The 22,551-nt window shown below is 40.0% G+C and overlaps 3 protein-coding genes and 2 long non-coding RNA genes across 6 annotated transcripts in view; 2 read left to right on the top strand and 3 right to left on the bottom strand.

Annotated features, from left to right (window-relative positions):
- Positions 1-2,697, bottom strand: part of dnaaf9 (dynein axonemal assembly factor 9) — a 28,093-nt gene extending 25,396 nt beyond the window's left edge. Inside the window, exons 1-4 of the mRNA XM_044142765.1 lie at positions 2,535-2,697; positions 1,725-1,804; positions 1,474-1,599; positions 1,266-1,390 (exon numbers count right to left, since the gene is read on the bottom strand). Coding sequence (XP_043998700.1) covers positions 1,266-1,390; positions 1,474-1,599; positions 1,725-1,804; positions 2,535-2,590 — 387 coding nt within the window. The 5' untranslated portion in view covers positions 2,591-2,697. The remainder of the gene's footprint in view (positions 1-1,265; positions 1,391-1,473; positions 1,600-1,724; positions 1,805-2,534) is intronic.
- On the top strand, positions 2,686-8,552 carry LOC122846108 (GTPase IMAP family member 8-like). The gene is made up of 4 exons (XM_044142872.1): positions 2,686-2,760; positions 4,122-4,275; positions 4,406-5,245; positions 6,777-8,552. Exons 2-4 carry the CDS (start codon positions 4,155-4,157, stop codon positions 7,475-7,477), a joined length of 1,662 nt encoding a protein of 553 aa, XP_043998807.1. The 5' UTR covers positions 2,686-2,760; positions 4,122-4,154; the 3' UTR covers positions 7,478-8,552.
- Positions 8,553-9,135: 583 nt separating this feature from the next.
- cfd (complement factor D (adipsin)) lies at positions 9,136-11,617 on the bottom strand. The gene is made up of 5 exons (XM_044142924.1): positions 11,460-11,617; positions 11,215-11,371; positions 10,882-11,023; positions 9,618-9,902; positions 9,136-9,473 (listed from the first exon to the last, which is right to left on the bottom strand). The coding sequence occupies exons 1-5, from the start codon at positions 11,521-11,523 to the stop codon at positions 9,294-9,296; spliced, it is 828 nt and encodes a 275-aa protein (XP_043998859.1). The 5' UTR covers positions 11,524-11,617; the 3' UTR covers positions 9,136-9,293.
- Positions 11,618-16,131: 4,514 nt separating this feature from the next.
- On the bottom strand, positions 16,132-21,055 carry LOC122846192. 2 transcript variants are annotated; one of them, XR_006373192.1, is made up of 5 exons: positions 20,886-21,055; positions 18,237-18,319; positions 17,437-17,766; positions 17,181-17,344; positions 16,132-16,913 (listed from the first exon to the last, which is right to left on the bottom strand). It is a non-coding gene; the product is annotated as an uncharacterized LOC122846192 (long non-coding RNA). The 2 variants fall into 2 exon arrangements; XR_006373191.1 differs by lacking the exon at positions 20,886-21,055 and having other exon boundaries at positions 18,237-20,580.
- Positions 21,056-21,238: 183 nt separating this feature from the next.
- On the top strand, positions 21,239-22,551 carry LOC122846193. The gene is made up of 3 exons (XR_006373193.1): positions 21,239-21,272; positions 21,365-21,528; positions 21,800-22,551. It is a non-coding gene; the product is annotated as an uncharacterized LOC122846193 (long non-coding RNA).

The raw sequence follows: 22,551 nt of genomic DNA, 5'->3' as shown, positions 1-22,551 counted from the left end.
TGGTCACTGAAAGATGAAACTCTGCACGTTTATGTATTTCTGATCTAAGAACATGTTTTGACACTAGTTTAAAGCACATTGGTTTAAAAAAAAAAAAAGAGAGAGAAAGAAAAACATGGCAGATATGGAAAGAGTCTAATACTTCAGAGTAAGCAGCTGACTGCACAACTGGCCCAGACTGCTACTGTATGTTGTGTCAATTTGTTGTAATCTTGGGAATTATGTGAGTTGAGCTGAATATTTTGCAGGTCTTTAGAGGAAAATACATTTTTATTGTCTTTGTTGCTTCTGATTTCAATATTATCTTAAAATTGTTCATTTGTTCCAAGGCATGCTTAGGTAAACAAACAGAGGGGGGGGGGGGTTGTTTTGTTTTTCATTTGTGTGCATGTTTTTAAAATTCCTGTCAGTCTGTCGGACATTTTCCATTCTAGTGGGAAATAAAATATTTATCCCATCCTGTTAAAACCAGAATCAAAACCAAAAGCTTCAGCATCAGGAACAGACATACATATTTTCACGCCAGTCTTTAACTGCTAAACGTTTCGCCATTTTTCCAACAAAACAAAAAGGCCAGAAAAACAAAAACACACTTTTTTTATGGACAGTAGTGACCCAAAGACACCATACTGCACTCGCAACGTAGCAATGTTCCCATTTATGCTAGGGATGATATAAACAACGCACAACATAGACATAGACATTAGCTGGCATGTGCAACAATCGGTAGTGAAATAGTGATTATACGGATTACGATTTCATGCATATGTTTGTATTATGTAGAAGGAGCTGAGTGAGGGAGTCGTGTAGCAGGGAGGCAAAAACTGCAGCTCTGACGAGGAGCTGTGTCTCGAGCTGCGTCCACCCTGGCGTTTTGCACAGCTAAACGGTTGCCACGGAGATTAAAGAATTTCTCAAATATACATGAAAGAACCAAAGCAACACTCCAGGTATGTTTTTGGTGAGGGAATAACATTATAACATGATGTAAAACTCAACAAAGTCAATTTTACTGCCCCCTTAAAGAATCTGACATGCTTATCTTTCTATAAATTCCTCCAGAATTTTTGATATGAGCTCATTTTATTTGTTAAAGTTCATTTGAACCTGCTTCTACGGACTATTATTCATACTCATAAATCTTTGAAGAATTGTGAGGAAGCCTTATAGCTTCTACTAACGTTCATATGTGTCCACGTTAAGGATACAGGAAGTAGAAAACTTTCACAAATGCCAGATCTCTTGAGGAACAAAAGAGTTCTTACCTCAGTCTCTGTCATGCAGTAGAGCTGCAGGTTCCTCCAGTGTGACACATAAGGCAACAGGTAACTGTAGTTCAGCGGGTTGCAGTAGAGATGGACGCACTCTGCCTTTATCAGTAGGATCACGTCTGAAAAGTCAAGACGACAGATGAGTTAAAGGCAGATTCAAATCTAGAACAGGCGGAACAACAAGACTGGGGGGGGACCTCACCGTCCAGCATTTCCTCAGGAACGTCATCAAAGGCATGCTCCAGGTTTGGCTGGCTCCGTTCATACAGCCCATAGAAAAGATATTTTGCCAGCTCTGTGCATCCCTCGTTATATCTGCTGTCTATTCCTGTTTTTGTCAAAACAGTGTTACAATTTGTTAGCGGTTTGTTTTGTTTTTTCTTTTGCAAAATCAGACATAGAGCCAATATAACCTAGGACCAGAATGTAAACAAAGTATATATGCTAACATACCGAGAGAGCACAAAATGCCATCAGGGGTGAGGCTGTCTCCTTCGCAGAGCAGGGCTTGAACCTGACGCAGGCGAGAGCAACTGACAAACAGAAGAAAACAATAGCTATTAATTATGCAGAAATTGCCGAGGCTATTAGGCGAACAGCTCGTCTTCAGTCAGAAGCTTCTGCAGGTCCCACTGTAATACAGATGGCTACAGGAGATCCTTTCTACCTGTAGCCATCAGCATGTAATAGAAATTAATAAAATTATTCTGAACTTTACTTAAGATGGTTCTACAAAGCATTGACACAGGGAAGATGGATACAAATGCACACCGAACTTTCCAGATTTGTATTTGTAAAAAAAAAAAAAAAAGTCTAAACCATATATATTATTCCCTTTGCAATTTAGAAATATTATCTATATTGCATTGGTCTATCACATAAAATCCTAATAAAATACATTTAAAAAAAAGTTTCGGGGTTATGACTATTTTTGTTTTACAAGACGCTGTTCTCAGTCTCGTTTTTTTTGGATTAATACTTACTATTTACAATTCTACATTTACTTAAAACAAATTTTTATCACTATATAAATAAGTAGACATTCTTATGTTACTGTTACGTGCCTTCATTTGTAAGTTTAAAGCATCATTGGGTGTAGACAATGCTAGCCAAGCATTTTATACGCACATAACCGTTTACAGTAATTAACATCAATGCTAATCGAGCTCCAACGGACAGCGGTTGGAGCTAATGTTAGCCTGACTAGCTTGACAGCTGTAGCGAGGCTATTTTCCGTCAACACAACTTCGATATAAACTGTACCTGACAGCGGGGTTAACTCCAGACAATTTCCCATTTACTCTACGTATACCGGCCATAGCTGTGCCTTGTCACAGAGCACAAAGATCAAGCGATCACCGTTGGGTTTGAACGTTTTCAGGCCGACTTAATACATATTTCTCTCCATCACCCTGGAGAAAGTCGACACAAGATGGCATAGCAACGGAGCGAACCGTTGGAAACACGGGGGTGTAGACGGAGGAAACGGGTTTGTTATTTCTCGGAGTTTAGTGTTCAAAATTCTAAATATTATTATTAATATTCACACTTTGATAATTACTTTACAAATGGTTACAAATTAAACCTAAATTTTAATTCCAAAAAAAGCATTGTTGATTTACCTAAAAATAAATGTCCCCGATTTTATTTCGTGGTATGTCCCTTTAAGGGGCCCTTTGGCCAGCTGCAGGCATCAGCTACGGATGATGGTGCAATCCCACAGTAATGTGCAACAATTCCTGATATCGTTCGTTGGCAAAGAAACAAAAGTTCTCGTGTTATGCAGACACAGCACATTATGTCTGCTATCAGATTTAGCCTTTGTTTTGTAAAGACCTATAGGAATTTAGAAGGAATCCCAATAAAATCCCTCGAATGTTATCAAGTTAAGTTTATTTGTATAGCACATTTTAGAGACTAGGCAGTTCAAAGTGCTTTACATAATTAAGACATCAATATGAAGCCATCAATTATGAAACAAGTAAACACTACATTTTGTCATACGTCTTCAGCAAAACATTAAAATAAATGCATATCAAATATTACTTATTAGCAATCAGAGGCATGCCCTGCGACAGACTGGCGACCTGTCCAGGGTGAACCCCGCCTCTCGCCCGGAACGCAGCTGGAGATAGGCACCAGCAACCCTCCTGACCCCATTAGGGATGAAGGGTGTACAGATAATGGATGGATGGATGGATAATCAGAGGCAACTCTAAGAAGGTGGCTTTTTAGCCTTGATTTAAAGGTGCTCGGTGTTTAGGCTGTTTTGCAGTTTTCTGGAAATTTGTTCCATATTTGTGGCATGTAGAAGCTGAGTTCTGCTTCTCTACTTTTGGTTCTGGTTCTGGGAACGCAGAGCAGAACCAGAACCAGAAGACTTGAGAGGTCTGGAAGGTTGATACAACAACAGGAGATCTTTGACATTTTTTGGTGCTAAGCCATTGGGTGATTCATAAATTAACAACAGTATTTTAAAGTCTATTCTCTGAGCTACAGGGAGCCAACTGGGGTGATGTACCATATCTTCCTGGTTTTAGTGAGAACGCGTGCAGCAGCATTCTGGATTTACTGCAGATTGATGTTTTTAGGCAGACCTGTGTGGGCACTGTTGAAGAAATCATTATGCCTAAAGATAAACGCATGGATGAGTTTCTCTAGATCTTGCTAGGATATAACTCCTCCAATCCTGGAAATGTTCTTCAGGTGACAGAAGACTGACTTTATAACAATCTTTATGTGTCTCTTTATAAGTCAAAAGGTTCAATGTGTATGAATACCTTTGCAAGGCAATGTAACAAGTAGAAAGATTTGCTGTGGGCTAAAACGGGAGTTCTTTTGTGTTCACAGGCACGAGGAAGAGCCACACTCTCTGGAACTTGCATGCTTGGTATGCACTTCCTTACGAGCAGGTGGAATCAGGAAGTCTGCTTGCAACAGAGCCAGGGAATCCAGTTTCAGCACTCACCTCAGGTAGGCTCATCTGCAAAAGACATGTCTCAAGGTAAGTTGATATTCTCTGATTTCTAATTTCATTTAGAAACAACACACGTAATTTAGCAATAGCCTTAAAATGTGGCTACTTCATGTAGGCACTTCCACTAACTGGCAAGTGGCTATGCTTTGCTTGACAGACAGGTTAACCAACACAAAACATACAATGGCAGTCATTGGCGTGGTGGAGGAATGGGAGTCCTTGAAATCTTTGCTCCAGAACAGCTCTGGAGATAAATGTTTCCAGTCTACCTTTAGCTCTCCGGGGTCCAAACAAGTCTGTGACTTGGCGATGGATTGGCTCTCGATCAGCTTGCACTACAAGGATTTCAAAGAAGACATGCCAGATGAGGCCATTGGTGAGATCATTGATGGCTGCTTCAAGTCTTGCGAAGGTGGAATCAGCGCATTTTTACTGTTGATCCAAGGCGGCTTTTACACGAAAAGGGAGAGAAGGAAGGTTGAGATCCTGCAGTCGCACTTCGGAGCAGAGGCTTTGAGATTCCTCGTCATTCTCTCTGTGGAAGACGGGAAAGTCACCGATACGCTGGATGACACCCTGCTGGATTTGATAAACATGTGTGACGGCAGATATTGTCGCATCACATCGTCCACAGCAAACGGCGGTCTGCATGCATTGGTCGAGATGGTGAACAACGTCCGCAGCGAAAACAGCGAAGCCGGTTATACAGAAGCCATGCTGGAGAAATCTAAGAGACGGTGTTTGGAGGATTCGGCCATGAACATGCTAAAGCAGAAGGCGCAAGAGGCGGAGGAGAAAGAACAGGTTTTTATGGAGAAGGTAAGAAGAGAGGAGGAGAGAAGAACCAAGGAAATGGAGGACCTGAAGATAAGACATGCAGAGGAAAGGAGGAAGGAGGCAGAGGAAAAAAGACAACATGAAACAGACAGAGAGAATATTCAGGAGGCAATGATGAGCCACAGGTCTTTGCTGCAGCTGCAGGCAAAACCGCCTGATGGTAAGAGTCATCCCTCAGTTTCCTATACGTTTCTAAAAACAAAAGAATTTTATAAATACGATGAGACGTAGCTAAAATAAACTCATATTATTTCATTTCCAAAATAATTGGAGAGTTGTGATATTAACGTTTGCTGCAACTTTTAATTTTTGTAATGACATTGAATGTAATTTTTGATTTCTGTGTATATTTTTGTCCAGGTTGACTTAAAAAGTGAGCTATTATTGTTACAGGTAAATTTTCTAAGCTATAGAAAATAAATTATGAGGGATGCAGTAATTTGAAAATTTGAGCTGATATCAATATTAACAAGCAGTATTTGTTTCCTGGCAGAACAAATACTGCTGTTCTGGCAGTATTTACCGATATCATGTTTATCATATGTATTTCCCTACACTGTGAAAAAGTGATCTCATCGCCTACACTGCTTCACTCACTGCAATTCCATTACAAATGTGCAAAAACATTTGTCAATGTTCTGCTAAGATTGAAAAAACTAAAATTTTGCAATGGTGTTTCCATTAATTAAGAAACACAATTAAAATCACACGTGAATATGTTTGCTCACGCTGTCAGGTCATTAAAGAAAACGCTACGCCATAATCCTCCAACTGCTTCCTGTCGTCTTCTTATTCATGGTTTGCGCCAGTGGCAAAATCCGGTTGTTGATGATGTCACTCTTGGGATGCGAAAAAAGTATTTACACTGGCGTTTTGCGAAATAAAGCCATTTCAATATGGCCAAAAAAAAAACAAAAAAAACCCCACCTCGTTCCAGAGTGTTATGTAGGGTGACCAAATAGGGTCATTCTATGTAAGATAGTACGACAGGCAAAAGATGCCAACGAGCAAAATCAGAAAAAAGTATGTATTACTTTTTATTGGCTATGAGTCAATACAAAAAAAACTAGGAAGCTGAAATTATGCAGTGAGAAACTTTCTGTCTTGGGAAACTCTCTGTTGAATTTGGGATTTTCAAGCTGCAAAAGCACAAGCAGCCGCTTACGGTTCTACAAGTCTCAGGTGGGACAGGAAGCAGTGTCTCAAAAGGGGCTACTTCCAGGGTTTCTTTGCCAAATTGAAAAATATTATCTACTCTTAAATGACAGGGAGTGTTAGGGCCAGAAATGTGATTCCTAGTCAAAGTACTTCCTTGTTCCAAAGAGCCTCAGGAGGTGGGTAGAGATTTTGGAGCAGTGCCATTCCTGACTTCAGTGTCATAGAATGCATTGTCTATGGAAATACAAAGTAGATTTCATACCAATGCATTTCTGTTGCAGTTTGTTCAAATAAGTGATAAAGGTCTAAGGTGACACCTTTGAAGTTAGACTTAGTTAACATGTTACAGGTAGCTAATATATAGCCTGCAGTAGCTAACTCTCAGTATCTTTGCTTGGAATAAATCCAGATTTATTGGACCTGAAGGTTGAAGCTAGTAGTTCAACAGTTAAATAAAACCATCTTAAAATTTTTTTTTGCTATTAGCAATAGCATTTCTTTTGACGGGAACATTTTTCTGTTTTGTCTTTCAGGTGATAAGACAAAGAAGATGTCTGTCGTTCTGTTGGGCCTCACTGGCAGTGGGAAGTCCTCTGCTCTCCATCTGATCCTAAACAGAGGTGCCAATCTATACTCGCTCATTAGCTCCTGTCACGACCAGACCCAGCCAACCATGTCCTGCGAGAAAAAGGAGCTCTTCACTGGTGGGAAGCGGCTTGTTCTAGTGGACACCCCTGAACTCTGGGATGAAGACGGGGTTGAGAACACGGAGCTAGTGAAAGACTGCCTGGCCTTGACCTTACCTGGACCCCAGGTCTTCCTGCTGGTGCTCCAGGTGGGCCGCTTCACCCAGGGGGAGAGCGAAATGCTCGCACATGTCCAGAGGATCTTTGGGCGGGAGGTGGCAGAGCACGCCATTGTCTTGTTCGTTCATTTCGACAGCAACCAGCCCAGGCCTTTTAGGATCAACGACTACGTGGCCAGAGCCCACCCGACCCTGCAGGATCTTGTTCGGAAGTGCGGGAGCCGATTTTATGAGCTGAATGTCACAAGGTCTCAGAGTGCTTTGAGTTACTCCCAGGTAAGGGAGCTGCTCTCGGGGATCGACAAGCTGGTGGCGTCGCACGGGGAGCGAGCGTACATGGTGAAGAGGTTTTCCTTACAAGAGCTCCAGGAAAGAAATAATGTGACTGCAGAGAAAAAAGAAGGAGCATTTTTATTAAGAGATAGTTAATTCCCCCCACGTATTGAAGTGAAAAAACCTATACATTAGAAACCTGGAGTAAAGTTCCAAAAAAAAGGCCCATGTACCAATAGACATATATATTAGTTCAAAGCTGTGCATAAATAAAGCTTTACTTCTGACCTAATGAGAAACCTAATTGCATTGGTAGATGCATGACTTCTTTAAAGGAACAATATTAGGTGAAATCAACTTTTTTTTAACTTTACAATGTTATTAACTCATCAAAAACATACCTGGAGTGTTGCTTTGATTCTTTTGTGCATGTCTTGAGAATTTTTTTAATCTCCATGGCAACCAATCAGCTGTGCAAAATGCCTGGTTGGACCTAGCTCCGCCTTCACGGACGAAGCTCCGCCTCCGGCTGCTTTATGAGGCTTCTGCGTCATAAAGGAGACTTCCCCACTCAGCTCCTTCAGACTAGCCAGCAGCAATTAGCAAACATGCGTCTGCTGGGTTCATCATATGAGCTGTGTCTCAGTGCAACGCTGGTAAAAACGTTGTTAAACGGTTAAAAGAGCAGCCACGTTGTGGTGACATTCTGAAGGCCGTGTTCCAGAAAAAGCAGGAGTTTTTAAAGATACTCAACCTTTTACAGAAACTAAACTACAAAGTCAAATTTGATCATATTTGACAAATACATCATTTTTATAACAACTGAAGGTAACAGTTACTTGATTGTGCTATAAAATGGCGCTGTGTGGCTGGAGAACACATGTCAATTAATCAAGTTTATTTGTACAGCACATTTCAGCAACAAGGCAGTTCAAAGTGCTTTACATCATGATATCGCCCCTTTAACTTTCTAGCTGCTACCGGTTTCCAGCAGGTTTTCTAAATGTTGGATAAGCAACAGAAATGTATCTCTAAAGGAGGAAATGTCACCAAAATCAGCTTTAAATAGTTTTTTTTTTAAAATGTAAGCTACCTGTAATGACAGAAGAAAAGTGGAAACATGTAATGGTGATGGTTTGTTTGGCTTGTCTAAGTAACAGAACTCACAATATTAGTGTGCATGTCTACAGAGCCGAGAAGGGAGGGAACAATAAAGTACATCTGCTCCTCATTTACGTCTGCTTTGCTTGGAAGGTTGTCGTTTTCTGTTTTCTCTCAAGTCTCTGAGATTGTGTTGTTTATATCTGGGTTGCTTAAGAAATACAATTCTTGCCTCAGAGGCATTCCTCAAAAACATCTGCAGAAAAAAAAAAAGAGTTATATTGTATGACTTTTTAATGCTTTTTTGATCTTTTTTCTTAATCCACGGTACAGCAAGCAATAAAAATGTGTCATTCTGAATGTAAATCACTTGTCCTGTTTTGGTGTTTTCCTCCATAACTGCAAACTCAGGGAATCTTAGGGAATCTTTCATGTTGATCGACTCATTTTATGTGTTCCTTCTCTTTTTTGGTGTCTATCTGCTTTGACTAGGGCATGCCAGTCTGACGTCTCTTGCTGTCCCTGACGGGTTTTCTTTTACTTTGTTCTACCGCTTTAAACCAAAGAAGTGATTCATCCTAAAAAAATAGAAGTCCGTCCTCAAAGTATCATGTCGCCAGCAGAGCCGTTTGAACGTTATTTAAAATTTCACCTCTGTTTTCGTCTGTACGCAAAAGAAAGTTGAATGGACATGCATATGTTTGGAACAAACATGAAACGGTGACAAAACTTTATTCTTTCTTTAAAATAAAAAAGTGAGATACATGGATGAAATGAATCAGATTACACATGTTTGCAGTATGTTCACAGTGCTAGAGCCAGAATTCATAACCTCGTGGTCCAACACTGTTTCTTTGTGTGAAGTTTCCCTTTAACTTGCTTCCTGTGGAGCTGCAGCCGGCTGAGTGCCCATGGTGTTGTCTATCCACTCGGTGAAGTGGGAGATGATGGTGTAAATCCCGGGCTTTTTAACTTGGCCGCACTTTTTCCCTCCATTGGAGGTGATGCCGACGGCGACGCCGTTGTAAAGCAGAGGGCCACCAGAGTCGCCCTAAAGAAACGGAAATAAGCAGGTAAGAGTCACTAAATGCATTTATTTTATTTTTTTTAATTTTGGGAGATTATGGGGTTGTTAAAATGATATGAGTGAAGAAATCTTAAATGTTTTTGTTCTGTTTAAAAAGCCACAACTTACATCACAGCTGTCTTCTATTCCATGAACACAGTTCTCTCGGCAGACTTTGTGGGCACATATCATGTTGTCGGTGAACTTTCTGCCGAAGTAGTCAGTGCGTCTGCATTTAACCCGGTTGATCACTTCGATCACCACCTCTTTGAGTTTGCCCGGCCTTGACCCCAGGTTGTCCAGCGACCCCCAGCCTGCCGTCTCCACCGCCGCGCCCGTGTCGGGGTTTGTGCCTCCCGCTCGCAGCAGTTCGACGGCCCTGATGGCATCAGAGGCGTTGAATGGTCGGTCCAACTGTGAAAATATCACAAAACATTTATGCGTTTTTATCTGACATGGTGAGATTAAATTATGTCTTCAAATTGTGTTTTTTTTTTTCTTTTTTAATGTTAAATTTATTTACATTTTGGACAAGTGTTGCACAAAAAATGACGCATGTCGGCGTGTTCTAGACATTGAAACGATCGCCCAAAGCAAATCTCCTACGCAAGATGGAACAATAGAGTTCAGTCTAAGAATGAGTAGAAAGCCAGAAATGAAATAAATAATAATAAAAAAAACGCATTTGTTATTATTTTAAAATTATTTTAAATAGATATGTTGTAATACTACAACACAGAGATTTACATGATCACTAGCTGTTCCGAGTACAACTGGAATGGAAGGACTTATGGGATCACTGTATGTACATGTCAAAGTGTAAATTTCTAATGCCATATTAGGGCCATTCTAGACAGAAATAAAAGGAGGATATTATTGCCAAAAAGCTCAGAAATTATTAGTTTAAACTCAAAGATTTTCTAGAAAAAAACTTACATTTCTGAGTTTCAAAAGTTGAAAATTTGCCAGAAAACAACAAAACTTTTGAGATTAATCTCAGAAATTTTTTATATAAAAAAAACAGCAACTGTGATTCACAAAGTTGAAAACTGGCCACTTCAGGAAATCTAAAATATTAAACTTTTGAAGCTCAGAGTTTTTTCAAGAAAATGTATGAGATTAATCTGCCAAAAAACTCAGAAATTTACTCCTACTTTTTTTGCCATCAATGGCCCTAACACATCATCACATGTACTGAACTCACGGTAGTGCATCAAAAGATGCTGTAGGTTGATGTTATTATTGACCAAAAAAATAAATGAGAGTTCTTAGTTTTAATGCTTCTAATAATATTAGAAAAAATAAAAGTTTCTGTATTTGACCTGACGAACGTAGAATAATTGATCAATTCCAATGTATATCAAACAAAACTGACACTAAATTTTAGGCTTACCTTGATCAGAGCAATGTCATTATCATAATTTTCTATGCTGAAGTCGGGATGGTTGTGCAGCTCCATGATGTCAAAGGTTTGCTTTGTATCTTCAGCTTCACTCAGAGAGTGGACGCCCAGCACCACCTTCCTTCCATTTGCACTGTACAAGAACAAAGATATTGAAAAAGACAACAAACAAATATTCAAACAAATTACAATTGCTCAAAATCGCAGAGGTTGCAGAGCAAATTTCTCCACAAGAAGGAAACAAAAACACATAATAAAACAACAATAAACAAAGAAATGTTCGTCTTCCCTGCCTGTTTGGTGGTTTGAAGAAAGTTCCCTCACCCGTTCGGCATACAGTGCACTGCAGTCATCACCCACTGATCCGCAACCACAAATCCCCCACATTCATGCTTCAGCGTGTCGCCCTCTGGTACCTGGATGGAGGCCATGTAGGGTCGAGAGTGTGGCGCTGCCTCTCTGCCACCGATTATACCCTCACCTGATGGGACATTTCACAGCTTTTAAAATGATTCAAAATACAGCAATAACTCAGACGTAGATCTGTAAAAAAAAGTCTTAAAACTCACCATGGGAAATGAGGGCAATTAGAAAAAGAGCAACCCCGACAGCTAGTTGTTTTTCCGACACCATGGTGCTGTTGTAACTGAACCCCAAAACCAGAAACGGCTCTTTTAAAGCCTTCCTCCAGAAAGAAAGGAAACATAAATTAGGAGAATGTTGTGCAAGAGAGAAGTGGAGGGGGGTGCTGAATTCCTTCTTTTCTCTCTCTCTTTTTTTTTGGAATAGCAGGGAAACATGAAACGCTGAAGAAATGTTCTGTTTCTTCTTAGTGAGCAAAAACATCAAAGTTGCGTAAGATACAAACATTGCAAAAAATCCCATCAGTGGAACCAGCAGAAATGTGGACACGATATCTTAAAGTTATATAATGTTTCGAATTCAATTTATTAAGCTGGGAATAAAATAATAAGAAGATGTTGTTCTGATGTCTTCCAGTAAAAACTGCAGAATAAAAACAAGCAGCAAGAATAAGCAAGTTTTTTTGGGGGGGAGGGGGAGTGTTTTTTTTTTGCCAAACCTTGGGTTTCATGCTCCTTAAATATTCACACAAATTCCTGTGTGGATTGGATACCACACAGCACAATGGAACCCGATCGAACCATTATACCTAGGATTTGTGTCAGCTAATGTGTGATCTCTCAGGTTTTGAAAATGGGCCAACAATCGGCTGACAATTCTAAGATTGTGTAGTGTGCGCTGGACATTACACTAAGGAAATGAGAAAGGGTCAGTGGAGAGCAGCAGAGATGAGCCTTTTTTATATTAGTTTTATTTGAAATAAATCTATTTCGATTGTCTTTTGTGTCGTTTTGATTTGATTGTGAGAAGATTCACTGAGGGAGTCAGAGAAGAAAAAAACAACAAAACAGATTGTGGATTGAGAACAACAGAAATCATTTCTGATCAATTTCAGTGAATGGAAAAGAAAAGAAAAAAGAAAGTGTGTGACGGAATAGTGAGCGACGGTGAGCCACCACCAACACGTGAGCAGTGAGCGCGTTTGTTTTGGTTCAAACTAGCTTCAACCAGTCTGCATTTATACGTTAAATAAATGCTGCTTTTAATCCCGCTGTAAGCGCGAGTAGTAAAGTGACAGCTACTGCGTTCAAGGGCAACACACGTGGTGTTGTTTTCAACGGAAGTAATGTGAAAAGGCCCGCACGATGATCACCTGGCAACGGCAACAAAAGACGTAGATGCGTCAGGGGTGTTTCGCCGCCTTTTTCGTCACCGGTGACGTCAAAATGTTCAATGATATATTAATATGAACACAGCCATTCACTGCTGCACAGTGGCGCAGTCCATAACGCTGTTGCCTTGCAGTCAGAAGGTTGTGGGTTCGCATCCCGGCCTTTCTGTACGGAGTTTGCATGTTCTCCCTGTGCATGCGTGGGTTTCCTCCGGGTACTCCGGTTTCCTCCCACATTCCAAAAACATGACTGTCAGGTAAGAATTAATTGGTCTCTCCAAATTCTCCCTAGGTGTGAGTGTGTTCCCCTTAGATAGAGATGGATGAATGAAATAAAAATATTTTTCATCATGTCATATAGAAGTGTAATAAAATTCAGATACTTTGATCAGGGAAACTCCTCCCACAGGAAACTCCCCCTTCTCAGTTTTTTGCCAGGTGACTGTTAAGGAGTTTGTCCATGGACAAACAGCAAATAGGAGCTTTGCTGTTTTTTCTACGGTAAAATTAATAAACAAACAAACAAGCAAAAGGTATTCAGTTCTTTTTGCTTGATTTTAAAAATATGCACGATTTGATAAATCACTTTTTTTTGTTCCATTTTTTGAAGTTTTAGTTTTAATGGCTCTAGTGGCCTTCATTTGAAAGGGGTCAGACAGGAAAGTGGGAAGACAGACGGCAAATGTCACCAGACCAGGATTCGAGTCTGTAAGGAAAGAGACCTCCTTATTTTGGTTGTGCTTTTCTCCTGTACCACCACAGCACGCCTTGCAGAAATTCTTTGATCTCCTGTGGCAAACATGGGAATCTACGTGCAGTAGATCAAACATGAACCGGATGTGGCTTTTTATTGTGAAAACAGCAAGTAAATGAGTTAACATAATGTCTTGAGCTGTCGCGCACGTGAATATCGTGTGCGGGCCGGCTTTTCAAATAGCCGGCTAGCTTTACCGCAGTCAGTAGTCTCCTCCTCATGTCGGATCTCTTTCGCACACACAGACAATGCTGCAGACACGGGGAGAAGAGCGGGAACTGCAGCGGCAGTCTGCATTCTGATTGGTTGATACACACTGGAAACTAAACTTCCGACTGGCTAGGTAGGCTACCTAGCTTCCCTAACGTCTGTTTCTTAAAGAGCCATCCTCATTTTATGTGGGTTACCATAAACATAAAAAGCTGATGCTAATCGCTAAAGACGACCGTCTCTCCAATCTGCGTCTCGCAGACTCCAAAACTAGAAATACAATCACCTTAGTCAAAAGCAGATGACATGACATATAGTTAATCCAAATCATGAAACTGGGTAACATTTTATGGCACTAATTGGTTTAAAAGGTTCACGCTGAAAAATGTCCGTCAATCTGAAATTCAAGTGGCTTTTGGGAAATATGAAAAATTTACGACCTGAAAGGGAAGGATATAAACTGTTATGCTTATTCATATTTGAATGATTCTTACAGTAATATGCTGCACTATGTAAATTAAACATGGAAGGTCACTCAAGTTAGTGTGTGGTGACGGATATAAAAGCTGGCGACGCGGACTTTCTGCCATCCATCCTCGGCTCATCCCAACCGGCCACACTGTTTGATCATGTAACGTTCTGGAGTTTGTAGGAGTGAGCTGCCGTTTCTGTTTCCTTAGTTTTCTCATGTTTTTCTTAGTTAGGGAGGTAAGTTTTTGTCATTTGGTTTATTTACTTTTAATTAGGTAAGTTGGTTAATATTCAGATAGTTTCCTTTTGTTTATTGTTTTCGCCATTAGCTCACTCTGAAGTCAAACGCTCCACTTGTTGTAACATTTCAATTGAAAAAATACATCTCTTTAAAATAAATATAATTATAAAATGTTCAAATTCGTGTGTTTGGCTGCTTGGGATCTGAAGAAGATGGATCCTTTATGTTATGATCTGGCACGGGTCGTAACAGGGCGCATTTTATATGGGACATTTAGGAGAATTTATAATGGGACATTTGGGCGCATTTCATATGGGACATTTGGGTTGTTACGACTGGGGTCGTTTAAGCTAATTATGTAAATGAGTGTGCAGGTGCCTTTTATTGGAGGATGCAAGTTCTCCCGGTGCTCTCTACAAACAACCAATCAGAGACGTGAGGTGGGTTTTAGCTGTCAATCACAATCTTTAGCCGTCAGTAGTTGGTCAGGGAGGAAGTGGAGGAGATTCATCTTTTCACAGATTATCTGTCTCATAACAAACTGTCATGAACAGAAAGCAAGGCAGTTGTATGCCTTTAAAATTGTGCTGCTTTTTATTGGTCAAATAGACTCAAGAAATTGTAACAGCAGGGGGGCCAAATTAAATTTTTTGGTATGGGGCCCAAGTTTCATGGTGGCGCCCCTACTGGATAGATAGATGTCAATCTATCTATACAGACAGAGAGATGTTTGTATCTTTTTCTTGGTTATAAATATCTGGTTTCAACTGTGCCTCTTTTTTATATTTATATTTTTTATTTTTTTAGGTGGCCATGTTTCATATTTTACAAATTCTGTGGTCAAAATCTGGGGACGGTTCAAGTGTTCTGCTTTTCATGTGGGAAAACTTCAGTTCTTGCCACAAAGTGAAGACATCAGTAAATAATCTTGAAGTTCTCTTGGTTCAACAAATAAAATAGATGGAAATACCAGCTAGTTATCAGTAAATATGCTGTTCCAATTCTGATTTTGATTTTTGAATATTTTATATTAACATACTTTAATGTACATTACTTTTCAGTACACTATTTATATGCTACTTTTAATAACTCCACAGTACTTGTGTTGAATTTTTGCCTTTACAGCATTTTACTCTGTTTTTACATATTTTATCTTCTATCTTTATGTGAACTGAACTGCTTTAATTGTGTCACATTGTTAGTTTAGCAGCTGAATTTCTCCATTGTTGGACAGTAAAAGAATTTCTATTCTGCTCTATTTTGTTTTACAGGGTCGGTGCTGGACTCGCTCTCAGAAGAGGATCTGATTAAGACGTACTTTCATGACTGCTGCAGTCATGCAGAAGTTTTGGATTTCTTGTCAACAGTTCACAATGTTCAAATGAGCCGTTGATCTTTAAAGAGCAAATTTAAAAAGTTATCAATTTTATGGAAACCAATGATGTCATTCTAGACTGTTTGTGTCTTTTCTGCTGAATTTTTTCTTCATTTGTTCTAATTTTGGTTTGTTGTTAGTCCCAGTTCTGGATGATCTGATGAATGATCTGAAGGAGAGACACGTCTAGTGCGGTTTGTGTTCATGGGTTTGCTGCAATGTGACATTGATGAAAGCAAGGAAAGATGGACTACAAATACCATCAGACCTGCTAAACAGTCTCACTGTTCATCTGGTAAACCAGATGTCATGAACCACCTACCTAACAAGATTCTTGTTGTTTTTTCTTATTTGTTTAATTAATATCTGGTTCATTTGTTGCCTGTTTGGCAGCTTTCAAAAATAATTTGTCAAATAAAAATCAGCCATGTGTTAATAGTATATCACTTTTTATTGTAACAGTTTCTGATGACATAAAAATGTTCATTTCTAATATTTACATATAAATACAATTAAGCATTACAACAGTTTTCAACAATAGTCATAGCAGCTGGTAGTGACAGTTGAATGTAGAAATATAAATATAGAACTAAACTATGTGTCCTGTGCATATTTTACTCCTGGGTTTGGCAGAACAGACTGTGGGTTCCCAGACTCCCAGGAGGAATTGGGACAGTTTATGACCGAGTCAAACAGCAGTCAATGTGTCCATGACCGTCTTTAGGGACAGTCTGAGGGCCTCCAGAGACAGTGGCCCCATGGATCCACTGACTTGGGAATCCTATGTGGAAAACTACATAAGACTGGAAAACATGGTGGACTTGGAAATAAATGAGAGTCTAAAACTTAAAGGTGTCAAACAACCCCAACGCAGCAGAGTCAGAACTTTGACAGAGCAGGTTTCACAAGTTAACATCCACATTTGTGTTTTGTGATTCTTTATTTGAAGTCAATAAAGTCCAAAGAGTTTTGTATCCCAAAGTTCATGTCTTTTTAGAAACTGATGGTTTGTCTTGGGCTTTGGTATTTTGTCAGTGTTTGAACAGGAAAGCGAGGTTTGGTCCGTCTCAAGGAGAATCCTAGCAGTCTGGTTTCTTCTTGTCGTCTGGTGCTGCCCTGTTCACTGAGCTGAACCTCAAAGATTTCCTCTCATCAACTTTTCCACACTTGAAGCTTCAAAGCAGAAATGAAATCCAGGGTTGAAAGGTCATCCTTGAATCTAGAAAACATTTAGGACAACCATCACTGATCCTAAAATGAGCAAGTTATCAAATGGATGTTTTACAGTCATAAATAAACATTAATATTTCTAATCTTGTTTTTTGTTTAGCACAGGTAATATTGAAAATCACTTGAATCAGGATTTTACTTATTTGTCTGCTGGCTACTGTTGATTCTTACCCAACATTCACTTGTTTTAACTCCAACAAAATAGTAACTAAATTAACATAGTTGGCAACACTTGGTTTGTTATTGAAGGACCTACTTCACATGATCTCTGTCTCTTCATGCTGTCCTGTCCTCAGCTATCCCCCTGGTCCATCAGGAAACATTTTTTATGGATTTCCAGCAGGATTTTCTGTGTCTCCTCAGTCCTCTGTGTCTTCTCTCTCCTCATTGGTCCAGAGTTGTTGTCTTGTCTCGCTGATGCTGGAGAATCAACACATAATCAGACACACATTCAGTCTAAATAACAGATGATTGAAGGAGACTTTCTGATCAAGTCATCATCATGTCCTCACCTTTTCCACAATCTCTTCCAACCAGTAGAACAGCAGGTGGAGCAGGTCTTCTGCTTTATTTGTTGGTCAACTCAAGTCATGTGACATGAGTTGACAGAGAAATGAAATCAAGAGAAAAGACAAGAGAGTTAAAGAGGAAAATAATCATGGACAGCAGACAGAACCAGTTTGGAACTTTCAGCTCAACTCTACGCAGCTCCATCTGAAATGTTTAGTTATGTTGAGTAGATAGAAATGTTCTTACTTTTTTTCGTCAACTGGGTTCTCTTATCTTCCTCCACCTGACTGACGGTGTTGAAGGTGGAGGATTCCAGGCTCAGGAGATCCAACCTGTGATGATCAGAACATCAGAGATCTGAGACGTCTGGACCTTGGATCAGAGACTAGTGTCTGTATTTTTTAATGTCTCTTCTCTTTTTGTGATCTTTCTGTGTTGCAACACATGAATATGGCCATAGAAACTATTTGTTTTATGAGATTAAAATTTGATTTTCCTTCCCTCTGATCCTGTTCTCTAGTTTCTCTCTGGATAAAAGCTCTTAATTAAATCCCTCAATCATAAATTCTGTCTATCTTCTCCTCTGTCTTCTAATTTCTTGTTGGCTTGATGCTTTAATTTGGTCTCTAATACAAAATATTATCAGGAAAACTTTCCTTACTTAGTGTAAATTTGACCTCTATATGGAGGAAGACTTTCTACTAATAGTGAATTTCTTTCTATGTTTATTTAGTAAAGCTGATGGTCCCCAGTGCCAGCAGGAGGCCAGCAGTATTACATGTTGTGAAATGCAAAAACTTACAAACAGGAACCAGGAGGACAGGAACCACATGGAGAACCAGGAAAGAATCCAACGATGAGCAGCTAAAACTTGAAAGATTCAAACTGGGAGACTGGATTAATGAAGGACCAGGTGAGAACAGTTGACTATATTAGAAGCACCGTGTGGGGAAGCACCGCTATTACACCCTGAAACTTGGCATTTATTCCTGTCTTTGTCTTTTATCCTTAAAGATTTTAATTTGTACTCCGCGGGATGTTTAAATTCTTCTACATTTTAATTTGTCCACCGTGACATCATATTAGTCCTAAAAGATGAATATTTCTCCCTACTTGAGAAGCGTTGTCTCCATCCTTAGAGAAATGAATTTGTCCAGAAAAGCGTTGTCTCTTCTCAGTCTTAAGAGATTTTAGGTTTGACACCCAGCAGCATTACCTACTTTTAAAACCATTATTATCACCTGAGTTTAAATGTCTTGCTCATTTTAACATGTGGTGTTGAGGGTTTTGGAATCCAGCCACCAAATGATTGATCCGTGGATCAACAGTTCATATCCGGGTCCAAAGGTCCTGCCTATTTCTCTCTTCCTCTTTCATCTTTGAACATTTGAATTAACTCCTGTTTTTACTGTCGCTGTCGTTGTTATTTCATACTTCAAAACGTTTCACTCCCTGTGGTTTTTATAAAGTCCAGACCAGAATGATTGTAACTTTAAAACCGCTGTTTCAATCCGTTTACACCAGAGCTCAACCGATTATAATGTGTCTCCATTTGTATGTTTTTATGTCTTAAAAATTAGAACTGTCAGAAATATTGTTTAAATTTTAGAGTTTAATTTGCAGCAGTGTTTCTCAATCGTATTGATTCCAGTGTCCTGAGCCGCGTTGTCTTTATAGTTTTGAGGTTTGATTTTTACCCAGCAAGATTGTTTTAGATTTAATATTAATCCTGTAGCGTTGTCTTATTCCTTTTAGCGTTTATCTTTTATGCACCGTCCATGTCCGACTACTTTTAGTGTTTTTTGTTTAGCAGTATGGTCTTGTATCTCAAAAATTTAGATTAGCATCCTAGAGCATTTAGTCATACATTCATTAACAGCAAAAAAGTCAGCATTGCCTGTCCTGCCAGAATCCTTAACATCTAAAATAAAACATCTAGCAGCGGGATAAAGAAAAGCCCCGGTGCAAGACGCTACCTAAGGCATCCTCGGTCCTGCTAGAAAGCCATTGGCTTTAACAAAAACAACATGGAAATTACAGTATCCTAATGGGTCTTCTCTGGTAGGTCTTCAGTTTTTTACGATCCCAATCTAATCAGAGTCATCACTTGACAGGTCGTAGTGAGGTCTAAACCACTCTTGTCTGGAACTCTCTCTTCCTCTAATTCCGTCAGATCCAATTCCAGAAGTTGAGGGTATTGGTTCCTCTTCTCTGTCCATTTGAGATTTCATCCAGACACAAAAGCAAGGGAATCTTGCACTTGGAATTTTGCAGTATGTTGTGGAGGAAGTACTCACGACAGGGGAAGACACAATAGGATCCTCACACGGTGTGCTTGGTGGACGACTGAGGACGGGGGATGACAAAATAGGATCTTCACTGATTGGGGGACTGATGGTATAAACAGACACTATGGGACCTTCACAAGGTCATCTTGGAGAGGGACTGAAGACAGGGGAGGACAGAATGGGATCCTCACATCCACTCATAGGTGAAAGACCAAAGGGTGAAAATAGGTGATCCCCCCACAATGACATGGGCGAGGGACTGCAGACAGGGGATGACTGAAAAGAATCCTCACACAACACATTTGTGGAGGGACTGAGAACAGGTTCCTCTTCATCATCACTCTTCCGGGACCTCTTGGCAGGGATCTCCTCTTCAGCACCACTGTCCCTGTTCCTCTTGGACGGGAGCTCATCTCTAGGTTGATGCTCCTCGGTGCTTTTGGCAGAGGGTTCCTCTTCAGAAACACTGTCCCTTGTCCTCTTGGCTGGAGGCTCCTCTTCAACATCATCGCTGTCCCTGGTTCTCTTGGAGGAGAGCTCCTCTTCAGCTTCACTGTCCCTAGTCCTCTTGGCTGGGGGCTCGTCATCAGAGTCACAGTCCCTTGTCCTCTTGGCTGGGGGCTCGTCATCAGAATCACTGTCCCTTGTCCTCTTTCCGTTTTTGCCGGTCACCAATGTCCCACGAGTCGCATCCCCTACCAAACCTACCTGATGACGTTGCGAGACACCAAAAGGTCTGGAATCATCTGGACTCAAAATGGGCTCTTCAGGTGAGGTCAAGTGAAAAATGCCGTCTTGAAGCTTCTGAGCCATCTCAAGCTCAGCATAAGGACGGTCCACTGTTGGACTGCAGCTGGTAGTACTACCGTAACTGGTAGTCCAATCACTACCTACCTCATCTTCACTGTAGCTGGTAATAGAGCTACAACTGGAGCTGCTAGCCCAGCCATCTTGACTGGAGCTACCACTGGAGCTGCTAATACAGCTTCCACTGAAACTTTTAGCCCAGTCATCTTGACTGGCGCTAACACTGGAGCTGGTACTACAGTCAACAGACTGCGGAGGTGAACTACACCTCAACTCCTCTCTATGATCTCCAGAAACCAAGTTGTCTGATATGGTTTCTTGGAAAACATTTGACCTCATCTTACCAATATCCTTACCATCGGCTAGATGTTCCTCCAACGTTGGGGATCCGTCTGCTGGAAGATCTACACAATGAGCTGTGAAGGAAAACAAGAAAAAACTATAATTTAGTATCGAGACCTTCACAAAAATCCAAAGCAATGTTTAAAGAGAACGCTGAAATACCAAAATACACTAACCCAGGTTTGAGAATGTCTAAATATAAATTAAAGAAGTATGTGCTGTGTTGAGAACTTTTTAATAGCTAATTAAAATACCTTTAATCTTACATTGTATCATCAGTGTGAATAAAATAAAACACTGTAACAAGTTATTCAGTTTACCGTGACACCCCCTCAGTAAATCCTACAGTATGAATGAATACCCATATACCGTTCTACTGGTTGGAAGAGATTGTGGAAAAGGTGAGGACATGATGATGACTTGATCAGAAAGTCTCCTTCAATCATCTGTTATTTAGACTGAATGTGTGTCTGATTATGTGTTGATTCTCCAGCATCAGCGAGACAAGACAACAACTCTGGACCAATGAGGAGAGAGAAGACACAGAGGACTGAGGAGACACAGAAAATCCTGCTGGACATTCATAAAAAATGTTTCTTGATGGACCAGGGGGATAGCTGAGGACAGGACAGCATGAAGAGACAGAGATCATGTGAAGTAGGTCCTTCAATAACAAACCAAGTGTTGCCAACTATGTTAATTTAGTTACTATTTTGTTGGAGTTAAAACAAGTGAATGTTGGGTAAGAATCAACAGTAGCCAGCAGACAAATAAGTAAAACCCTGATTCAAGTGATTTTCAATATTACCTGTGCTAAACAAAAAACAAGATTAGAAATATTAATGTTTATTTATGACTGTAAAACATCCATTTGATAACTCGCTCTTTTTAGCATCAGTAAGTGATGGTTGTCCTAAATGTTTTCTAGATTCAAGGATGACCTTTCAACCCTGGATTTCATTTCTGCTTTGCAGCTTCAAGTGTGGAAAAGTTGATGAGAGGAAATCTTTGAGGTTCAGCTCAGTGAACAGGGCAGCACCAGACGACAAGAAGAAACCAGACTGCTAGGATTCTCCTTGAGACGGACCAAACCTCGCTTTCCTGTTCAAACACTGACAAAATACCAAAGCCCAAGACAAACCATCAGTTTCTAAAAAGACATGAACTTTGGGATACAAAACTCTTTGGACTTTATTGACTTCAAATAAAGAATCACAAAACACAAATGTGGATGTTAACTTGTGAAACCTGCTCTGTCAAAGTTCTGACTCTGCTGCGTTGGGGTTGTTTGACACCTTTAAGTTTTAGACTCTCATTTATTTCCAAGTCCACCATGTTTTCCAGTCTTATGTAGTTTTCCACATAGGATTCCCAAGTCAGTGGATCCATGGGGCCACTGTCTCTGGAGGCCCTCAAACTGTCCCTAAAGACGGTCATGGACACATTGACTGCTGTTTGACTCGGTCATAAACTGTCCCAATTCCTCCTGGGAGTCTGGGAACCCACAGTCTGTTCTGCCAAACCCAGGAGTAAAATATGCACAGGGCACATAGTTTAGTTCTATATTTATATTTCTACATTCAACTGTTACTACCAGCTGCTATGACTATTGTTGAAAACTGTTGTAATGCTTAATTGTATTTATATATAAATATTAGAAATGAACATTTTTATGTCATC

This window comes from Gambusia affinis, linkage group LG16 (assembly GCF_019740435.1).
Source record: "Gambusia affinis linkage group LG16, SWU_Gaff_1.0, whole genome shotgun sequence".
NCBI classification, from domain to species: domain Eukaryota; kingdom Metazoa; phylum Chordata; class Actinopteri; order Cyprinodontiformes; family Poeciliidae; genus Gambusia; species Gambusia affinis.
Note: the sequence above shows the minus strand (reverse complement) of the source record. Positions and strands in the feature narration are given on the sequence as shown.